Here is a 20856-nt window from a genome sequence, read left to right on the forward strand (position 1 = left end):
TTATATAATATTCTGAATGGTGTTTTGGAAATTTGTCTTCCATTGTACACTCTGACCTTTAACTTGTGCAAAGAAGTGTCACTATAGTCCCAAAAATGTTGACTGCTGTGGATGTACTGTCTTGATGACAGATGATTTCGTCCACAAAATTTAAAAAAAAATTACGACAAATGGGTGAAGAGTGGGTGTATTGCACCTTGGATGGTCCACTCCCCCTTATAGGGGGAGAATGGCATTTTGAGGAGCTAATATGAAAGGGAAACATTGTCTAGTTTCTGCAACCGGGATTTATTGATAATGGGTGATTTCAATTTTACTGACATTGATTGGATGACCCTTGAACATGGCCATATAGGTAGTCGCTTGATTGATTTTCTTGGTGACAATTACTTAATTCAGCATGTAAAAGAGCCCACAAGATATGGAAACTTACTCGATTTATTGATCACTAGCCGCGAAAGCATGGTAACTGATGTAGAAGTCGGTGAATCTGTTGCAAATAGCGATCACAACTTAGTCAGATTCAAACTCCTAAACAATTTTAGAATAGATAATTGTGCTTCTAAAATACCCGATTTCAGTAAAGCTCAGTTCATAGGACTACGTCAGGAGCTTCAGCTTACAGATTGGGAGGCAAAATTAAACGAAAGACCTGTAGATCAGATGTGGGAAATATTTCAAAATACGCTCACTAAGCTGATTCAAACTTACATTCCTTTTAAGGACAGACGTCCACCAAATCAGGCTCGCCCAAAGTGGCTCGACAAAGAAACTGAAAAAAGTATTGCTAAAAAGAGACAGGCTTATAAGAAATATAAGTGCTCGGGTGCATCTAATGACTATGAAAGTTATGTATCAATACAGAGAGATTTAAAAAAGACAATAAGAAAAAGAAAACGACAATACGAAATGAACATCGCTGATAAATCCAAAGAGAATCCCAAAGAATTCTATAGTTACATTAGAGATAAAAAGGTTGTTAGGAATCACATTGGTCCACTATTATCTGCTGACGGTCAACTTGAATATTCAAATGAAGGAATGTGTAATATCTTAAACAATTATTTTAGCTCGGTATTCATAAACGAAACACCTCAAAGTGAATTCCAAACTGAAACCTGTGAAAAGTCTGGGGTAAACTTACTCACTACGGTAAATATAACAAAAGAAAAAATTAAAAGGTGTATAGACAAACTCAAAGTTAAAACACCAGGGCCTGACGGTTGGCATCCAAGAATCTTAAAGGAAATGAAAAATGAGATTGTTCTTCCATTAGAAATTATTTTCAAGAAATCCATCATATCCGGAGATGTCCCAAGAGAATGGAAGCTAGCTAACGTTACTCCTATATTCAAAAAAGGTGACAAAAAGAAACCAAATAACTATAGGCCTATAAGTTTGACTTCGATCGTAGGAAAAATAATGGAAACTATCATCAGAGATGCTATCGAATATCATTTAGAAAGTAACCGTTTGATAAATGATAGCCAGCATGGTTTCAGACGGAAACGTTCTTGCGTGACTAACTTACTCGAATTCTACAACATAGTTATCTCGAATTATGACAGAAGAAACAATATAGATTTAATATATCTAGACTTTGCAAAAGCTTTTGATACCGTCCCACACGAAAGACTACTTACTAAATTAGCTTTGCATGGAATAAGTGGTAGCCTATTAGGTTGGACTAGTAATTGGTTGAAAGGTCGAAAACAGAGAGTTGTTTTAAATGGAAAAACTTCTGGATGGAAAAGTGTTGCAAGTGGAGTTCCTCAGGGTTCCGTTCTTGGGCCACTTCTATTCATAGTATATATAAATGATATAGACCATGGACTAAAATCTACTGTTTCCAAATTTCCTGATGATACAAAACTGTGCCGGAGTGGCAAATGATCACTCAAACCAATTAGATATTCAAGAAGATTTAGATCAATTACAGCAATGGTCTGAAAAGTGGCTAATGAAATTTAACACAAGTAAATGCAAGGTAATGCACATAGGTAAAAATAACAGTAAGTACGATTACAAGTTATTTGGAAATTCGTTAACAAAAGTGGATAGTGAAAAAGATCTCGGCGTAATTATCAGTAACGACCTCAAATCATCCAAGCAGTGTATTTCAGCCTCTGAGAAAGCAAATAAGATTCTGGGATTGATTGCGCGATCTTTTGATTTCAAAAGTCCATCACTCATTAACAAGCTATATAAATCGTTAGTTCGTCCACATTTGGAATATGCTGTTTCCGTATGGTCACCGAATCTCATTAAAGACATTGACAGACTGGAAAAAGTACAACGGCGAGCCACAAAACTGATTCCAAATATCAAAAATAAATCATACGAAAATCGACTTAAGCACATGAATCTGTTTTCCCTAAAAAAGCGTAGACTCAGAGGTGACTTGATACAGGTCTTTAAGATTTTAAAGGGAATTGACAACATCAAAAGTGACCAAAATTTTCACATTGAATGAGAATCAGACAAGAAACAATGGTCTCAAACTGTCCGGAAATAGATTCAATTTGGAAGTAGGTAGAAGCAACTTTGCCAACCGTGTAGTTAATGAATGGAATAAACTTCCTGCACAGGTAGTGCAATGTAGTTCAGTTCAAAGCTTTAAGAATCATTTAGATAAATACCTAAGTAAGATGCTGTAATGATTATAATTTATGTTATATTATTTGTTTTTTGTTTTGTTATAATTTGTCTGTCTGATTTTCATTTATTATTAGTTATATGTCAATTTATAATCATTTACTATTTACCTGTTTGTTTGTTATTCAACTATACCTATGCATTTATTTATGTATTTTATTTGTTATTTTTACATTATTAGTTTTAATTTATCATTAATTTTATATATATGTTTTTTTGTATTTTTTTTTTTTTTTTTTTTTTTTTTTTTTTTTTTTTTTTTTTTTTTTTTTTTTTTTTTTTTTTTTTTTTTTTTTTGCATCCGACCTAGATATGGATCAAAAGGTCTCCTGTCGGCATGCTCCGCCTTTGTAATCCTTTGAGTGATGGATGGGAGTGGGATGGATGGTGGATGGGTGCATGACTTGGGTGGCTCCCTCTCATATAAGGGTATACAGATAGATAGATGTATTTGATCATTTTTTGCAGTAAAAACCCCATAACCACAACAACTAAAGAGTGGAAAAATTTGACAATGTTTCTTACAGATGAAATGTTTCACCCTTTTTCAGGAATGCATATGTGTATTGTGCCATATATGGAAAGAATTTCTGCACATCTGCAAAGAATTCCTTCTTCTTGCTTATGAGGAACATCGCCAGAGTGGTTGTTCTTGACCAGGTAAAGACTGTTTATTTTTCCACTTACACATACTAAAAGGCCTCTTCCCCAATGCAAGGGGGAAGAAATGTTTTAGTATGTGTAAATTTGTGTAATATGTGTATTGTAGGGTGATGGTACAGAAAGAAAAGGGGCTGGAACAGGGAGCAGATAATCAACCTATTGTGAACATTTTCTTTTCAGGTAACTGACTTCCTGCTATTCATTGGGAAGATGGTGGTAGTGGGATCTGTAGGTATTGCCTCCTTCTTTATTTTCTCAGGGGATATCAAAGAGGTCAAATCCCACTTACCAGAGATGAACTACTACCTCACCCCTGTCATTATTATCACCCTGGGCACATTCTTCATTGCTAGTGCATTCTTTTCTGTATATGCAATGGCAGTTGACACAATCTGCCTTTGCTTCCTAGAAGATTGTGAAAGGAATGATGGGACACCTGACAAACCATATTATATGAGTAAAGACCTCATGAAGATTTTGGACAAGAAGAACAAGTTTGCAAATAAGGAGGATTAGGAATGCCAAAGAACCTCAGTGGAGATTATCCTTTTGGTACAGTGGCATATTTTGATTTTCTTCTAAGTAATGATTTCAGGTGGAAAAGATACCAGTATGTATCACTTTCATCATTGGTAGAACGAAAAGAATGTTCTAGCAAATGTCAACATATTTTATTCAGCTGAGGTAGGGACCCTCAGGTGAACAAGGTTTCATGGTTTTAGCCAAGTGGAAATACACATGTTATGTTGACATTTGATTGGTAAAGTAAGGCTTTTGAATCATTAGAAGTGGGTGCCCTGTGCCTAGAAAAGGGTGGAATAGTCAAATATATATTTAGCTCTGGAATTCCTCCTTTATTGTAGACTAAGTACAATTAGGGCATCAGAATAGATAGAATTTTATAATCCATACAGGAAATTCATCATAGCTATATACAGTCAACATTTAAGAATTACATTTCTCTCATGCATGAACACAAGTTCATTAAGAGTTTCCATTTAAACAGTGAAATGCTTGGAAAACATTAAGTTGGCATTTCATATACAGCATTTTCAGCTCAAACAAGTTGTATAATACTAATTATAGAATGTTCTGTTGAAACATTGATCTGATTATTTTTGTATAAGCTTACTAGCACAAGTAGTAGCCATCTATAAAACTTTGGTTTAGTCTAATGAATATTTTATCCACTTGATTGAACATTGGACTTAAAAGGGAAATCTGTTTTGCCCAGGGTCAAAGCTATTTTATATATATAACACTGTCAGGTTTTTGTTCTCTCTCTCTCTCTCTCTCCTTTTTTTTCTTTTCTTTTATTTCTTTTCTTCTTTTTCTTTCTCTCTCCCTCCTTCCCTCCCCCCATCCCTCCCTCTACAAGAACTTGGTCAAAACAAGTTCAGTTTTGTTACATTCTCAGATCACAAACTATAGCCTGATTATTTTCAAGGTAAAGGTCTATACAGACGCTCCTCAACTTACGTTTTAGTTACGTTCCGAACGGCCGAACGTAAGTTGTTACTGTACTATACATCCGTAAATTCTATTACCGTATCTTATAAAACACCCCTAAATCATTAATTATACACATAACATTGTAAAATAATAACATTAATTTCAAATAAATTAAATTCAAGCAACATAAATTGAGATGGTGGAGGAGGAGGAGGAGGATGAGGCAAGGCACGTTCAGTCTGTCGTTTGTGCCATGTAAACAATGGACGCAGCGACATGCGTAAGTATCGTTTGAACTACAGAGAGCGCGCTAAACTAAAAAATTCACTAAAAAAAAAAAAAATTACAGTCAGTTCAAATATAAAATCGAAAAAACGTAAAACGAATGAACGTAAGTAGAGGAGCGTCTGTATTCACAATTACGACACATTTCATTTTAAGAAAGACCTATTAGTAATTTATTATGCTATAGTCTTTAAATTAGCCAGGGTGGCTTGGCATGTGATTTATTAATTTTCTATGAAAAGGATTATTTTATTGTACATGTTACAGCACAAATTTCTGTATATTTAGCTCTGGCAAAATAATTGTTCGTGTAAAGACATCTTCAACATATATATGGATGTTGAAATACATTCTACAGATATAGTATTTCTGATTAACTATGCTGGTCAGAAGTAATTATACAGTTTATTTGTAACAAGATTTCAGCTCAAATGTAGCTTTTCCTGAATTTTCATTCAAGCCTCTTTTCTAAATGCCATTTTGTATAAGATTGATATTTTTGCCATTTAGTATTAAGGACAAGAATCAAGACGAGCATTGCACAGTTTCTAGCTGAGGTTCGCAGAAAAGCACTGCCTAACCTCACTTGCTATGTGGAAAATTATTCTCTCATGCCTTTGTCTCATTGTAATATTGTTTTGTACATGGACTGTAACTGTAAAAATTTTAATAAACAATATTCCATTGTTACTGTTTATCAGTTTACATTTCCCCATAGTTGTTTCTTTACCACACCCATTCACACTTGAACATATATCTGTTAATCCTCCAAAAAGCATAATGAGATAAATGCTGGTAAGGCACATGGGTTAGCTGGCTGTCAAGTGAAGTATCTGTACTGTATAAGGGAGTTTTTGCAAAAGAATGGATATTGAGGTTGTTGGTGCACTTTCAGGAAAGAAGTTTTCTAGTGCACTGGTGAGTGACATCAGTAATGTGCACAGACACTGCAAGGGGCAGGTGCTTTGGGCTGGAAATTGGGCACTTCACTCTTTTGTATTACTCGTGTGTGTGTGTGTGTGTGTAAACTCTGTGCAACACCATTTTACACATTATAAAAAGATGTTTTGGAAAGAAATTAAGAGAGGAAGGGGAGGCGAATCGAGTAGAGAAGAAAAGGTAAAAGGTGCAGATGGTGAGATGATAATGGAAGTGAAGGCAGTAAGTGGAAGATGGGCAGAGTATTTTAGAGAGTTGCTAAATGTGAAGGAGGATGGAGGAAAAGATAGTTGCAGTGGGAAGTGCTAAGAAAATGAGAGTGATGAGTGAGGAAAATGGAGGAGAAAAAAGGAAGGATGAAGTCAAGGCAGTTGTAAGATGATGAGAGCAGGTAAGGCACCTGGTCTGGATGGATGCCATGCAGAATGTCTAAAAAAAGGAGGTACATTGTTGGTGGACTGCCTGGTGAAGTTATTTAATGCTTGCTGGAGAGAGGGTAGAGTGCCGGAGGACTGGAGGAGTGCCTGTATAGTTCCACTTTACAAGGGAAAAGGGACAATTGTAAGTGTAGTAGTTTCAGAGGGATTAGCTTGTTAAGTGTAGTTGGGAAGGCTTATGGGAGGATCTTGATTGAGAGGATTAGGAGAGGAACAGAGGGAGTAATTCGTCAGGAACAGTGTGGATTTAGGACAGGTCGAGGTTGTGTAGATCAGATTTTTGTGGTAAGACAGATATGTGAGAAAGCTATAGGAAAAGGTAAGGATGTTTTTTGGGCTTTTATGGATCTGGAAAAGGCTTATGACAGGGTAGACAGGAAGGCACTGTGGGAGGTTTTGCGTATACATGGGATAGGAGGAAAGCTTCTAGTAGGAGTTGTCAAGAGTTTTACGAGAGTAGTAGAGCATGTGTCAGGATTAGAAATGGAGAGAGTGAGTGGTTCGAGGTAAAGTTGGGACTTCATCAGGGATGTGTTATGTCACCATGGCTGTTCAACTTATATATGGATAGGGTGGGTCAGGGATTGGAGATGGTTAAAGAAAATGGAGAAAAGTGGGAGGTGAGCCAGCTGTTGTTTGTGGACGACACTGCACTTGTAACAGGATCAGAGGAGGGATTGAGGAAGTTGGTGACAGAGTTTGGGAGAGTGTGTGAAATAAAAAAAATTGAAGATAAAATTGGGTGAAAGTAAGGTGATGAGATGTACAAGGGGTGAAAGTGGCAGCACACTGGAAGTGAGCATTAAGGGAGAGCAACTGGAGGAAGTGGATAGTTTTAGATACTTGGGTGCAAATGTGGCAGGAAAGGGTGGAGTGGAGGTGGAGGTAGAATGTAGATTGAGAGAAGTGAGTAAATGCCTTGGTGGATTAAAAAGTGTAATGAGGAATAGATATTTGGGAATGGATGCTAAGAGGAGACTGTATGAAGGAGTGATTGTGCCAACAGCACTGTATGGAGCAGAAACATGGAACATAAGAAAGAATTTGAATGTGTTCGAGATGAGGTGTCTAAGAAGTATGATGGGGTTACTAGGCTCGATAGAGTGAGAAATGAGGAGAACAGGGGTGGAAAGGGAGTTGGGAGATAGGGTTGATGAAAGAGTATTAGGATGGTTTGGACACATGGAAAGAATGAGTGAAGAAAGACTAGTGAAAGAGGTATGGAAGGCAGATGTGGAAGGAGTGAACATGATGGGGCATCCTAGGATGAGATGGATGGATGGGGTGAAGGGGGCTTTGGGGAAGAGGGGAATGTCTGTTGAGGAAGGATGGGAGAGGACAGAAGATGGGTGAATGGAGAATGGTTGTATATGGATGGTGCTGTGATACATGAGGTGAAATGGATGGGGAGTGAGGGAGTATGTGTGAGAAAATTTTGACTCAGCCCGAAGGGATTTCTCCCCGTCTTCTCCTATTCTGCATTGGGGGACAGAGAGGGGGGGTTGCCGATTTAATGAAGCAGCCTTGCTGTGGATGTGCTGTGTCTTGCGACACTGCCTCTGACCCAGGGCAGTGGACAAGGTGCAGGGATGACCCGTCATCCAGGAGGCGCTAAGATAAGAGGGAGGGTGGAGTGTATTTAGAAATGGAATGGGTGGGAATGGTTTTATGCCTTTTTCTTTTTGGCTACCTCCCTTGTAAGGGCGAAAAAGCCTTGGTATATGTATGTATAATTTCTGAATGGTAAGAAAATGGAAAAAGCCTGAGAGAAATAATTTTTCATTCATTTCTATATATTTTTGTGAAGGGGGCACAGGGCAAAGGGGCAGGTGCTCGGGCACCCCCAGCACACACCCCCCCACACACTGCACGGGCCCTAGTAACATGCATAACTAACACTTTTACAGGGTTCAGTCTGTTAGGTGTGGTTTGTACAGTATTTGGGTGTTCTGAGAAACAAGAGGAAGTGCGTGATAAAGAGGAAGGGAAAAGAAAAATAAAGTGGAAGGGAGAGATTAATGGAGAGGAGAGAAAGAGGGTCAGGAGTGAGAAAGAACAAGGATGAAGGGAGGGACCGGGAGAGAGCGCGAGGGAGACGGAGAGTGAGAGGGGTGGACAAAGGGATGAGGAGACAAATCTACACACACACAAATCTACACACATACAAATCTACACACATACAAATCTCACACACACACGATGAGATCAACCAATATAGAAACATTAATTAGTCTTCCCTCTCGGACACGTCACCTTCATGTAAATCGGTCGAGTCTCTTCAAAACACGATACGAGACAAATTAAGTTTGGAAAATAAGTATATCTTAAGTAATTTCCACCACATTCACAAATGCACAGGAAATAACGATAAATCCACTTAAATACATTTTCATATACAAATATCTGAAGGAATGTAAAGGGAAGAAATTAATTAAACATTTTGACGGGAGCTGTCACCAAAGAAAACGTGGAAAAAAAGACAAGCCAAACATACTCTCGACCTAAATACACAAAAAAGGTATCCTTAACAGTTACTGCTATTTTCGCCATTCTCATGAGAAACGGCCATTTGCTCCTCCCCCTGCAAGACCACCGGCCCATCCCCTGGAGTGACAGTGCAGCCTGTGTACCCTCTATATGGTGGCTTGATAGTCCGGCTTGGTGAGGTTGGTTGGTGCGACGTGCACGTGTTGGGACAACCGTGGTTGTAAATGTCTGAATTTGTGTTATCAAGTCGATCATATCGATTAGGTGTTAGCAGTGAAGTGCGACATTGGGCAATGACACCTCTCTTGTCTGCCATTGCAGAGAGGGGTTGGGAAGCCATCAAAAGTGCGACTCGCACAATCGCATTTATCGAGTATCGAACTCTGGCCTTCCAGCGCCCGGGCCAGGAATACTGCACATTGGGCCACGCATCCAACAAAATAAGCGGAAAATAATTATTATAAAAAATTAACTAATAAATGTGAAGTAATGAAAAAATTATATAGAAGTAGATTTCCACAGCCAAAATTAAAACACGTGTCGACATTTCATCAATGTTTCTATCCTTGTGGATAATATCGTGTCGTTGCAGAGATGTATTTCATATTTGTGGTATTTCTATCTATAACGGAGCAAGTATTCCTAAGAATCTACGTGGATAAAACAATAATTATAATGATAAAACATAATATCGATGATGATAATTATAATTTGATTTAAATCGTTTTACGGTAACCAGAATGAATACATTTGATTACACCAATTCCGGAAGGGGTTCATGTATTACCGCAGATGGGAGGGTGTCATTTGCCATCCTCCAGCTGATCACCCTCTGTTCGAAAACCTCTAGAAAAAACTCACAAGCCCTCGCCCTGACGTCATTATTTTTAGTTTCCATCTATCTCTGAAAGAAAATGCAGAAATATTTTTTGCTAAGCGCTGCAAAACTACAGTTATCGATGTTCCTGACCATCAGAGTTTCTGTAGGTAAAAGTCTGGAACTCGCTGTTTTGATGCACTATTTCTCCCTTTCCAACTTCCTTTCATACAAGCTACAATTCACCCCTCCCTCACATGTGTTTTACAGGTGGATAGGGGTGGTTAGTTTTACTTGACAACTCGACGAAAACTTTGCTCTTTTTCGCTCGCATGTCAAATAAGATCACTCGTGGAAAACGGAAAGCACGTGTGTCTACAAATTAAAATGTCAACACTGCTATTAAGGATCGACTGTATACACCAATAAAAATGTGAAACGATCCTCTTCAAACCAAACAAAAATGCAGCATGCATGTTCCATGTATACACGAGAGGAAATTTATCATACAAATTGGTATCAATTCAAAGCCATAGACAAACTGCGCGCCATTTCCAGCACATTTCCTCTTCACAACATTTCTTTACGTATTTAAATACTTTAAAAAACACTACATATCTCCAATGAAATCGAGAATTATAAATAAGTGATACATCATTATATTCTTGTATATTCCGAATTCAACCTGTAAACATAAGAAAAATATTATGGATGTGTACGATAATTACGCATGCGCAGTGTGACATTGGGCAAACACGCTGACAACCAGACGGCGCCTGACGTACGATTTCTGGAATGAGCATGTAATCTGCTTCAAATACTAGTGGGAATTACTTCAAAGGAAATCATTACCACGCCTCTGTTCTCCGCACATAATCCCTGGGCAAGAAAATATAAGAGAACTGAGCCCTCTCAAGCAAAGTTGAAAATGTTGATAGTTCGGGTGTGGGGAAAGAGACAGTGCGAGTATGGCGAATCCGTGATTCTGCGGCAGTGCGGCTTCTCGCCTCCCAGTGACGGTTGTGGTGGGCGTTACTGTCGCTCGAGAGGGGTGGTGTTGGGCGTATACATGCATATGTGTGTGTGTGTGAGTGTATGTGGGTGTGGGTGTGGGTGTGAATTCGAGTCCTTACCATAACCCTGCGAATATGTGAGCCCCCATTTTAATGTTTGGTTGACCATGCATCTCCCAACCGGTTGTGGCTTGTGTTGGAGTTGCCAAACCTGAAGCTTACAGGGGCAAAGGAAACAAATCTACGACTGTCGTACAAGGTAAGTTGTCCTCGCCAAGGTTCAGTTGTGAGCCACTGTTTTAACAGTGTTTTTTTTTTTTGTACTGCAGCACTGTCCTTTCGCTGCACGGTTCTGTCCATTGACGGAAATGGATAGAACCTCAGTCGTTCACTGAAGCGCTCATCTCCCAAGCTAATAAGAGGTCAGACAATCGTGACTTGTATTGGCAGAGTTCTGGCGGGGAAGAGAGCATAACAGTGCACACGCACACGCATACTTTCCGTGACGGGAAAACCAAACCAAGCATGGAATGTTTCCTTATGCCATTTGATTTATTGTAATTAAATTATTATTGTTATTATTATTTATTATTATTATTATTATTATTATTATTATTATTATTATTATTATTATTATTATTATCATCATTATTGGTATTACTATCATCGTTGCACACATGTCATAGTCTATTTGGTCTTGTTTGTTGCCTTTATTACCAGTGACTCAGATATTATTGGCAACTGAATGGCCCGAAGGAAATTTTGCACCAGGTGGCCATAACGACGTCTAGGCGGAGGAGTCTACAGATGGCTCCAGAAGATTACAAAGGGTCGCGGGGGGTGGGGTTACAGGGCAGAGCAAACACACTTTCCATCACGGATCGCCGTCATCACCATGACGTCACAACGTCTCTCAAGCCATTGACGTCGATGACAGTTTGAAGAACATGAGATATACTCTGACGGTGATGGCGTTCTTTCTCTGGGAATAGCGTGAATCATATTCATTTTGGAGGGTGATTCATCTTGATTTGGATCAAATTTCTGTATATATAAATTTTTATTTATCTATGACTGCAGTTTGGTGCTGTGTAGCACTGGTATGTAATGCTGAACTCGAGAAATAACGTGTTCAACTTACTGTTTTGAATTCCGTGCTGAAAAAATGCAAACCTAATAGGAAAAGATTCCATAGCTGTTATCTTGAAGTGAGAAGTCATCATAAATAAAGATACCATACATGCAAGATTTTATTCAGCTAAAGAGGAATCCAATGAATGAAAGGAATAGTCCCAGAGGACAACCTCGAAAACTGCTAGATTAACCTTTTCGATCCTATGGGGACTTAGGAATTTTATTCAGTACTTCAAAGGAGCTCCACCCGTAGTTAGAGGGGCTAGGCCAGCGGTCCTGCACTGGTGATTTTATTCAGCTAAGGGAAACTTCTCCCCACCTCCACACCATTTGGGCGCATTTCACATTCGAGTCTGGCCGATGTCAGTTGATTTCTTACACCTTGGGGGAGTGGGGCATAATTTGGGTATTCAGTCTCAATTCTGTGGCCGAGTTTCAGGTTTTATGTATTCGTTTTGGCTGTGATTTTTATTCACTTGAGGGAAAATACCACAATTAGATTGGTTTACCGTATCACTTTTGTTTAATATTTTTTTCTATTTATTTATTTTTACTGACTTGTATCGTACTGTAACTAAAGTTATGGTCTTGCGAATTTTGTGTAAATTTTTGTCTGGAGAAATTTTTAACATGAAAAAATGAAAGATCCTGTTCAGGCAAAGAACGAACTATTGCACGCTCTTTGAACAGAATCGAATACCTTTCACTCATTTTTATTTATTTGTCTATTTACTTATTGTCATCTTCCATCCCTCTCCTTATGAAGACGTTTATTACGGTTTCTGAGCGTAAATCCCGAATAGACTTCGTAAACACACACACACACACACACACACACACACACACACACACACACACACACATATATATATATATATATATATATATATATATATATATATATATATATATATATATATATATATATATATATATATATGCGTGTGTATATTCTTGCGCGGGAAGGAGCTTGAGGACCACCACTCGGCCACGGGCGGTTCAGATCTTGAATTAGGGTACTGTGTCATGCAGACATCATGCACGGGACGGATGCATGTCTGCAATTATCGGTGCCTTTGCGAATGAGGCGACGCTGAGTAACTCATCACCCGTTTCTAATGATGGCGATGGAGACATAGGTCAGGAGTCCACAGAGAAGATTGGAGTGACCATTGCTGGGAATAACGCTGAAAGGAAGAGGGCAAGATGACAAAACAGACAGGAGTGAAATATATTGTAAAGGTGGTTAGTGGAATTAACCAGGGAAGTTGGCCAGAAAGAAGTTGGGAAGCATGGAAGATGAGGACCTGGCAAATGGTGAAGAGACCACAGAGAAGTTCGCAGGAGTGAGGTGGCAAAGCTTAGCACAGTCGTGCTGTTCGTGGCAGACGCTGGGTCTTTGTTCAGCTGTGGAGTTCTAATAGCTGATTTGATAGACTGATATAACGACTAATTATCCATAATCCAGTAATGGTGTGTGCCGGAAACGGAGTACACAGGATGTGAGCAGGTGGGACTACATCACCGTTACAAATGCTACCCCCACCCCAATGTCTCTATCTCCCTCCCTCTCTCCCTTCTCTCTCTCTCTCTCTCTCTCTCTCTCTCTCTCTCTCTCTCTCTCTCTCTCTCTCTCTCTCTCTCTCTCTCTCTCTCTCCCTGCTTACCTAATTGTGCAAAGGAGCCACGTTTGTAGGATACCGTTTTCTCTCTGTCGATCAACTTTATTTATTTATTTTGGGGGGTTGGTGCATTAGTATCCAAAAACGGTTTGTTGATATATTCCATTTTTTCACCATAATCTCGTGAAGGGAATGGTTTTATCCATTCTCTTCAATGATCTAACACCTAAATCAGGTCGCCTCTTCCTCTTCTTTCTTTCAATGATGGCTGGTCCAATACGGATGATCTTGAAAGAGAGACAATTGCTGGAAAGTCAGTCAGGAAAAGCAACATTTGAAAACGAAGTCTTTTATTAGTATGACATTCAACTCGTTCGATTTTTATCAAGTGCTTGATAAAGTTCTAATGAGAGAAACGTTGTATGGTGCTTTCCCTGTCGGCTGATCTCGTTCAAAGATAACAACTCCCGACAGGTTTGACTGATAAAACACTATATGACAACGAGGCTTCCAACGTTCCGCTTGTCGAAGCCTTTCCTGTACTTTAAAAAGCTCCAACGAACGACACGTTGTACAATCAATAAAGACTTCGCCTACAAATGGCGTTTTCTCTGCCAACCTTACCACGTCGTTTGTCTGCAACCCTGGGGAGCAATTTGGTTGTTACTATTTGTGTTCTTCCGATTTTATCGTGTATCTTTTAATTTGTCCAGGAACCACACCGCCGCAGCATATTCTTATCTAGGACAGGATTAAGCGTTTTCTCTCTCACTCTCTTCCTGTCTCTCCCTCCCCCCTCTCTCTATCTCCCTCTCTCTGTTGAAATGGTGAAAATCGACTCTGATGTTAGCCAAGTCTATGTCTTGCCCACAATCTTGTGGATATATAGTAGGCACACGCACGCCTGTGTGTGTGTGTGTGTCAAAGTCTGCCGGGCCCCACTGTGATAGAGCTGTGCCTCGCTGCATTACATATTACACTGGGCCTCAGCAGTGAGCGATGGAGGGGTGGTTGAATGGGTCTTAATTGTGTATAATGCGAGTGTGTGATATGAAAAAGCCACACCCTTGTAAGGGGTAAGGACCTTTGGCACCATAGGTAACTCATGTAAACTTCTGTAAACTAAAGTTCGTGTGAGCAGCAGAACCACAAGGAAATTATACTTCCCAATATTGATTGTCGTAATTTATTATAATTTTGTCTGCTGAGTCAGTCGTATAAATCAAAATGATTATGAACAGTTGCAATTAGTTTGTTATATATTGATAACATTACTTGTATTATTAAATATAGGAACAGTTAAACACAATATGCATGGTATTTCAGCCCAAAGCATGTAGTAACCTTTTCCTTACGTTTTGAGTTCTTTGTAGTTCCTTCTAACTGCCGCCAGGTGATTTTATTCACCTAAAGTCAACCTCCCTGGCGAGATGGTTCAACTAATAAAGCATTAACTATCTCTCATAAGCTTAGGAAACTCACCGGCCGAGCTATTTAGGTCGTCGTTATTTGCGGTGAAGGTTGTGATAGTTCGAATCCTGGCACCAGCGAGTTGAACTAAGGGCATAGTTCATTAAACCCCACGCCACAAAGTCCTCTGTGAGGGGCACCGTCCTAGCCTTCCGATAGGGGGGAGTTTATCACGTTAAACCAAATCGTATATGTTTGTCCGTATTTATTTCCGAGATTAGCCAAGGCGTGTGGAGGTCACAGTGCTGGTCTGGGAATCTTGGTGGAAGACCAAAGTTCAGATAGAAGACAAAATCTGGTTAATGTCAGGGTAGCTATTGGTCAGGATAAAGGTGACAGGAAGGGTCCCCGGCAAAGGTCGACATAAATTCTGAATAAGTAATCAGGGTACGAAGGGACAAAAGGGTAAATGCAAAGGTTAGTGGCAGACGCCCGCCAATCACAAAGGACTCGAAATATTCGCAGCTTGGGTCCTTGTCGCCAACGAAATGCAACAAGGCAGACTTCGCCTCAACTCTTCACTGCTGTACAATAGAAAGGGTGCGGCTGTAGTGCAGTAGACAACATATGTGTGTGCTTGTAGCTTAACCTTTCGTCTCGCGCAACATTTCCCTTAACCTAGGCTCCATCTTCCCACTTGTGTCAAAACACTTTCAGAGAGCAACGCATCAATCACACCCCGCATCCATTATTGCAGGTTTTTGGTCCAAAACTCGCGGATTTCTCTCCCGGTAGGTTTTCCAAACTGGATATCAGTCCGTTATACCTCGGAAGTTGCTCTCTCTCTCTCTCTCTCTCAAAATTCTCCTCTTTCCTTGGATTATAAATTGCTCTGCTCCACCCTAAGGCAGGGGTTTCAGCTCAACCAAATAATTTCGGAGCCCTATTTTCAAAATCATATTTTGTATTTCCACTTTTCCCCCTTACCCCGTGCTGAGGGTGCTGACTGCATAGTTATTTGGAGTCAATGCATTGGAGGATTTAGGGGTTGACTTACCGACCAGATCCATGCAGCATTCTTTCATGTTCAGAGACAAATTTACACACACACAAACACACACACACACACACACATATATATATATATATATATATTTTTTTTTTTTTTTTTTTTTTTTTTTCCCTAGCCCTTCACTGTTCTTAAATATACCATGTGCTACTTCCGGGACACCTCTTCTGTTCCCATGCTCTTGCTGGGAGAGGACAAAAATGCCGTCACTGTGTTCCTACCGTGGCCAACCTCCTTACATACACATACACACACGCTGGAGACTATATATATATATATATATATATATATATATATATATATATATATATTTATATATATATATATATATACATGTATGTATATGTCGCACTCCGTCCTCAGCGCGAGGCTATGCCTCCAGAGGGTTGCTAACTTAGGTTTTCACTAGGGTAAGAGAACAAACCAATGGTCTAAGTTTCTTTGTTTATTAAGAATGCTAGAGTGCGTGTGTTGTTTTGTGGGAGTTCAGAAGTTGTACTACTTGCCTTATAATTGACGTGATGTTTGGAGCAGCTGCCTAAAGACTGATTTCCTTCTATATCCAAATCAGGATACCTCGGTATTGCTAGGCACCTCCTTCTAGGGCTGTATGCATCATCTTAGGATGTACATGATTGGCTATGGACAAAACACTAAAACACATTTGGCCAATCATACTGCAGGAAGGGGTCACTGGTGTCATGTGATGTATTTAGTCCTTCGATAAGGGCTTTTAGAAAAAGCCGAACCCTAGCAAAATTTAATTATGTTATGGTTTCGCTCCTCTCGAGTAGGGGGCCACCCACGCGATGCTAGTGCGTCCGAAGCAGTGAGAATCAGTTTTTCACATATATACATATATGTGTGTGTGTGTGTGTGTATACTCCAAAAAACTAGTAGTTTAATCAAGTAAAACTCGCATTACTAGAGTAACAGGCACTATTGCTTGTATTGTGGTTATGTCACCGGTTATAAGTTCTGATGCGAAAAAAAATCGAGGTTGATAAAGATGTCTTGGCATGATTCGGAGACCGAGTACTGATGGGATTAGTGGACAAGAACATAAGGCTGAAGAAGACTGCAAAAGACCATAAGCCCTACATTAGGCAGTTCCATGTCAATTACCAGCCATCAGCCCTTCCCACACGACCACCACTGTTATTGTTGTTATAGGCTAGTATCCAAAAATCCCTTCAAAAGAGAAGGGCGTTCAGAAATTTACATTTACTAAGTTTTTAATGTAACTGTCAGTAAATCACTACTTCCAATCGACAAATGACTTCGAGAAGAAAAATAACAATAACATGTTAAGACGTGAATACGCATGAAAGGGAACACGTACGCCCACAAAAAAAATCACACACAAATACACATCACATCACGATTACATAAACACAAGCATCCCACGCACTCACACGAAAAGAGGCACTCTGACACTAAGACGTGTCGTGTTGAATTTCACTCTTATGCATCTGGGCCTCAAGGCTTAATATTATTTGAGTTGAACGAAGGATAAAAAAGGAACTCACGGGATGCTGTGAGTCTGATTCAGACCCATGAAACTCATAAACACACACCCGTGGCATGCAGTTTTCATAACCAGCGATTGTACTAGCTTGAAGCAAGATAAAGGACAACGTTCAAGAGTGGTTTAAAATTCGTCTCCCGAATGCATTTTTGCATACTTAGCTCGATGTGTCCTTCGGCAGACGTTGAACAAACGTTCGGAGAATGACTTGGTCGTAAGAAAAATTTGTGGTCAGATTCAGCCTAGTACATTCAACCAATCAATGAACATTTCCAATTGCGCACGTTTTACAATTCGCTGGAATAAAATAAACATCCAAATGAAACAAAATCCAAAACATATTTCTAATACAAAGACACAGATACTACATGAAATGTTCAATTATGCAAACATCAATAGCAAGCACCAGTAAGGTGAATATACGTATGGATGTGCATACACGTGTACATTGCTTCCCTGGGTGAAATAAAAAACCAAACAATTGTGATTGATAAGGACCAGTCTGAGTACCAGTTTGTTGCATATAACGAGAATGTTGAGAGATATATTCACCTTTTTATATCGAAATACACATTATTCAGGAGACAAACGGAAATGACCTAATTTTGAAATCGAAATATCACGGAGATTCTTCTCGAAAATCCCTTTCCGGGAAAGCCCAAGAGGGAAATTCAGTCTCCCTTTATGAATACAAACTGAATAATACTCTTCAGATAATCAGTCAGAGCTTCAGAAGAAAAGTAACCGTGCATATAGCGATGGATCTGCGAACTAAAAAAAAAAAAGATGAAGGCGTTAAGTAAAACCCTATGGAAGCAGATTTAGGTCCGTATTTTCTAAACATTTCGCTAGAAATTACTCATGGTGTATTGTTAATTTCATCTGGTTTGATGTTTCATTTTTAAAATCTGCTGGTAATTCTCGTAAATATCACGAATGAAATCGGTAAAATTTGAATTTCTACGGAAGCCAAGTGTTCGCCAGGGCTGGCGAAAGGTTTATAAAATACAACCGTTAGACTTTTGTTCAGACGTACTGGGTGGAGTGACTCATCCCAGACGTGACTGCCTGTCTCCCCCCTTCTCCCTCCACCCCCGCCCCACCCCATGATTGATTCATTCTAATTGCAAACGGACATTGGTGTATTTAAAGGTCAGATAGGCCCATCAATATCCAATACTGAATCAATTACTCAGACTTGCATTAATGAAGTATTGAGTTGAATGTTTCTTTCATCTTCAGAAGTATTGTAAAGTTTCGAGGGACAAGCAAATATGAAAGGACGTCACGATATGAAAAAAGACGGAAACTGTTGGCCTGATGTTCGAAAACCGTTGAAAACTGACCGAAACAATATGGACTTTGATGATACTCTACGTAGGGTGTGATACGTTTTGATGTTATTCGTCTGTTTCAAGCCCTTCCGCACAGTATGTTACTTTTGTCTTTTCCTCTCACTATTGTCATACTGTTTTGTTCAGCTATAGTATCCGCATCCCTTTCGGTGATGGAAGGGGTTCAACGGATTTCGACAGTACTGATGGATATTTAAATTTATAACATGGCTGCTACAACAGTTTTATTTGAACGAGAAAAAGTGTGTGTGTGTAAAAATAAGGACGATACAACGTAATGGTGAACTCTGCAAGCAGTACAAATACGCTACAACTCACAAAGTGATGCATCCTGGTGTATTCCCTTGCCAGGACTTACGCACCAAACAGCGTTACCTGTAGATTGTAACGTCCTCTCTCTCTCTCTCTATCTATCTCTCTCTCTCTCTCTCTCTCTATCTCTCTCTCTCTCTCTCCAGCCGCAGGACACCTGCAAATAGTGACGTCATCAATAATTGTCGTGTTGCTCATATTGCCCGAGGGTCTGCAATTACGAGTATTTATATCTAAATATATTACAATAATTACTCCTATTATGTGCTGTTATAAATGCAGCTATGATGTTAGGAGATGAGAAAAATCAGATTTGTGAGGAAGAATCACGGCTGCGTTGTCGCGAACACAGTCCTGCAGCTTGACTGAACCCCAACTACAGAACAACGACAACGACGACACCTGCTTCCTCTTCAGCCCCCGACCACCGTAATAACCACTTCCCGCGTACACCGTGCGCGGCTCTGCGTGCGTGCGTACGTGTTCATTCGTCGCGTGTATTGTGCATTTGTTGCCAAGGATTGTTTCCGGGGCATACGAAACCGTATTTACATTGACGACTGTTACAAAGCTGGGTGTATGATACACACACACACATATCCCCGTCGCCGAGAGGGACTGATTGCTTGCATTATTAGTGTAAATCATTTGTGCTGTGTGAACTCGGCACAGCAGTGTGACAACCTAAGACGCTAACCACTACACCCATGATTCTCTTTATGTGGGTGTGTGGCATGCGTGTGGTGATTTAGAAAGGACTTGGGTTTCTTGGTGTGGGTACATGGTATGTGAAATGATATACATGGAATGCGTTGTACGCAGTATGTATATTTTGTTTGTCTTTACGTGTTGTTTTGTGGGCGGGTTTTGCTCCTTTTGTTTTTTTTTTTTTTTTTTTTTTTTTTTTTTTTTTTTTCTCCCATTGTCATACATCTCAGCCCAGTATAGCTTAACGGTTCAGCAGTGGACTCAGAGTGATTGACTGATTAAACAGGATAAGAGCGCTTGTAGGGTCCAGTCTCGACACCTTCACATGATGTTGATCTCACTCGGAAGATTATCTTCACGAAGGAACCTTTGATGGAGGAGACGAAGGGGAAACCCACAGAGTATGTAACTGAGAGTAACATTGGTATGTTGATTACATTTTTTTTTTTTTTAAGTTTTATGTGATAAGAAAATGTGCATCTTTCTGAGGTATACTTATCGATTCAAAACACTGTCAACGGGGTAATCTGATTCCCTAGTAAGAAGGGCCAAGGTCTCAAAATAATCTCCGGTTGACAGACATCTCGGGTCAGTCACCCTCCACGTGTATAACTGCGCAATACTCCCTGTCTCTGTATTTGTGTTGAAAATTACATTACGACGGCGATAACCAGCATTTATATCCTTGGGGGGACACCATCAGGCCGAGGAAGTGGAGTCAGTAGAGGTGGCAAAGGAAATATCAACGGAGGGCAACGGAAAGAAAGAATAGAGGAAGTTAAATGTGATGAAGTTGGCTACAGAGTACAGAGGAGGCGTAGAGGGGTTCAGAAGGACACAAGTAAAGCTTGGTGGTTTCAAATGAACTTTGGGTCTCCGGGGAAGCGGTGGTTGCGTTGCCCCTGGGCCTCGCACCCCCGAGAAGGGGACAACGACCCTGCACCCGAGACCTGCTTGGAATGGGAAAGGG

At 39.8% G+C, this 20856-nt stretch overlaps 2 protein-coding genes across 5 annotated transcripts in view; both read left to right on the forward strand.

Moving 5' to 3' along the window:
- Positions 1 to 5742, forward strand: part of Ctl2 (Choline transporter-like 2) — a 68443-nt gene extending 62701 nt beyond the window's left edge. For all 3 annotated transcript variants that reach the window (XM_076192602.1, XM_076192603.1, XM_076192604.1), the window contains 2 exons: positions 3207 to 3315; positions 3499 to 5742. In XM_076192602.1, the coding sequence (XP_076048717.1) occupies positions 3207 to 3315; positions 3499 to 3834 (445 nt within the window). In that variant the 3' untranslated portion in view covers positions 3835 to 5742. The remainder of the gene's footprint in view (positions 1 to 3206; positions 3316 to 3498) is intronic.
- Positions 5743 to 10736: 4994 nt separating this feature from the next.
- Positions 10737 to 20856, forward strand: part of LOC143029730 (neurotactin-like) — a 57586-nt gene continuing 47466 nt past the window's right edge. For both annotated transcript variants that reach the window (XM_076192606.1, XM_076192605.1), the window contains exon 1: positions 10737 to 11007. The gene's annotated coding sequence lies outside the window, so the exon portion shown is untranslated. The remainder of the gene's footprint in view (positions 11008 to 20856) is intronic.

Source organism: Oratosquilla oratoria, chromosome 11 (genome assembly GCF_046742065.1).
Source record: "Oratosquilla oratoria isolate Oo_2021 chromosome 11, ASM4674206v1, whole genome shotgun sequence".
Classification (NCBI taxonomy): Eukaryota; Metazoa; Arthropoda; class Malacostraca; order Stomatopoda; family Squillidae; genus Oratosquilla; species Oratosquilla oratoria.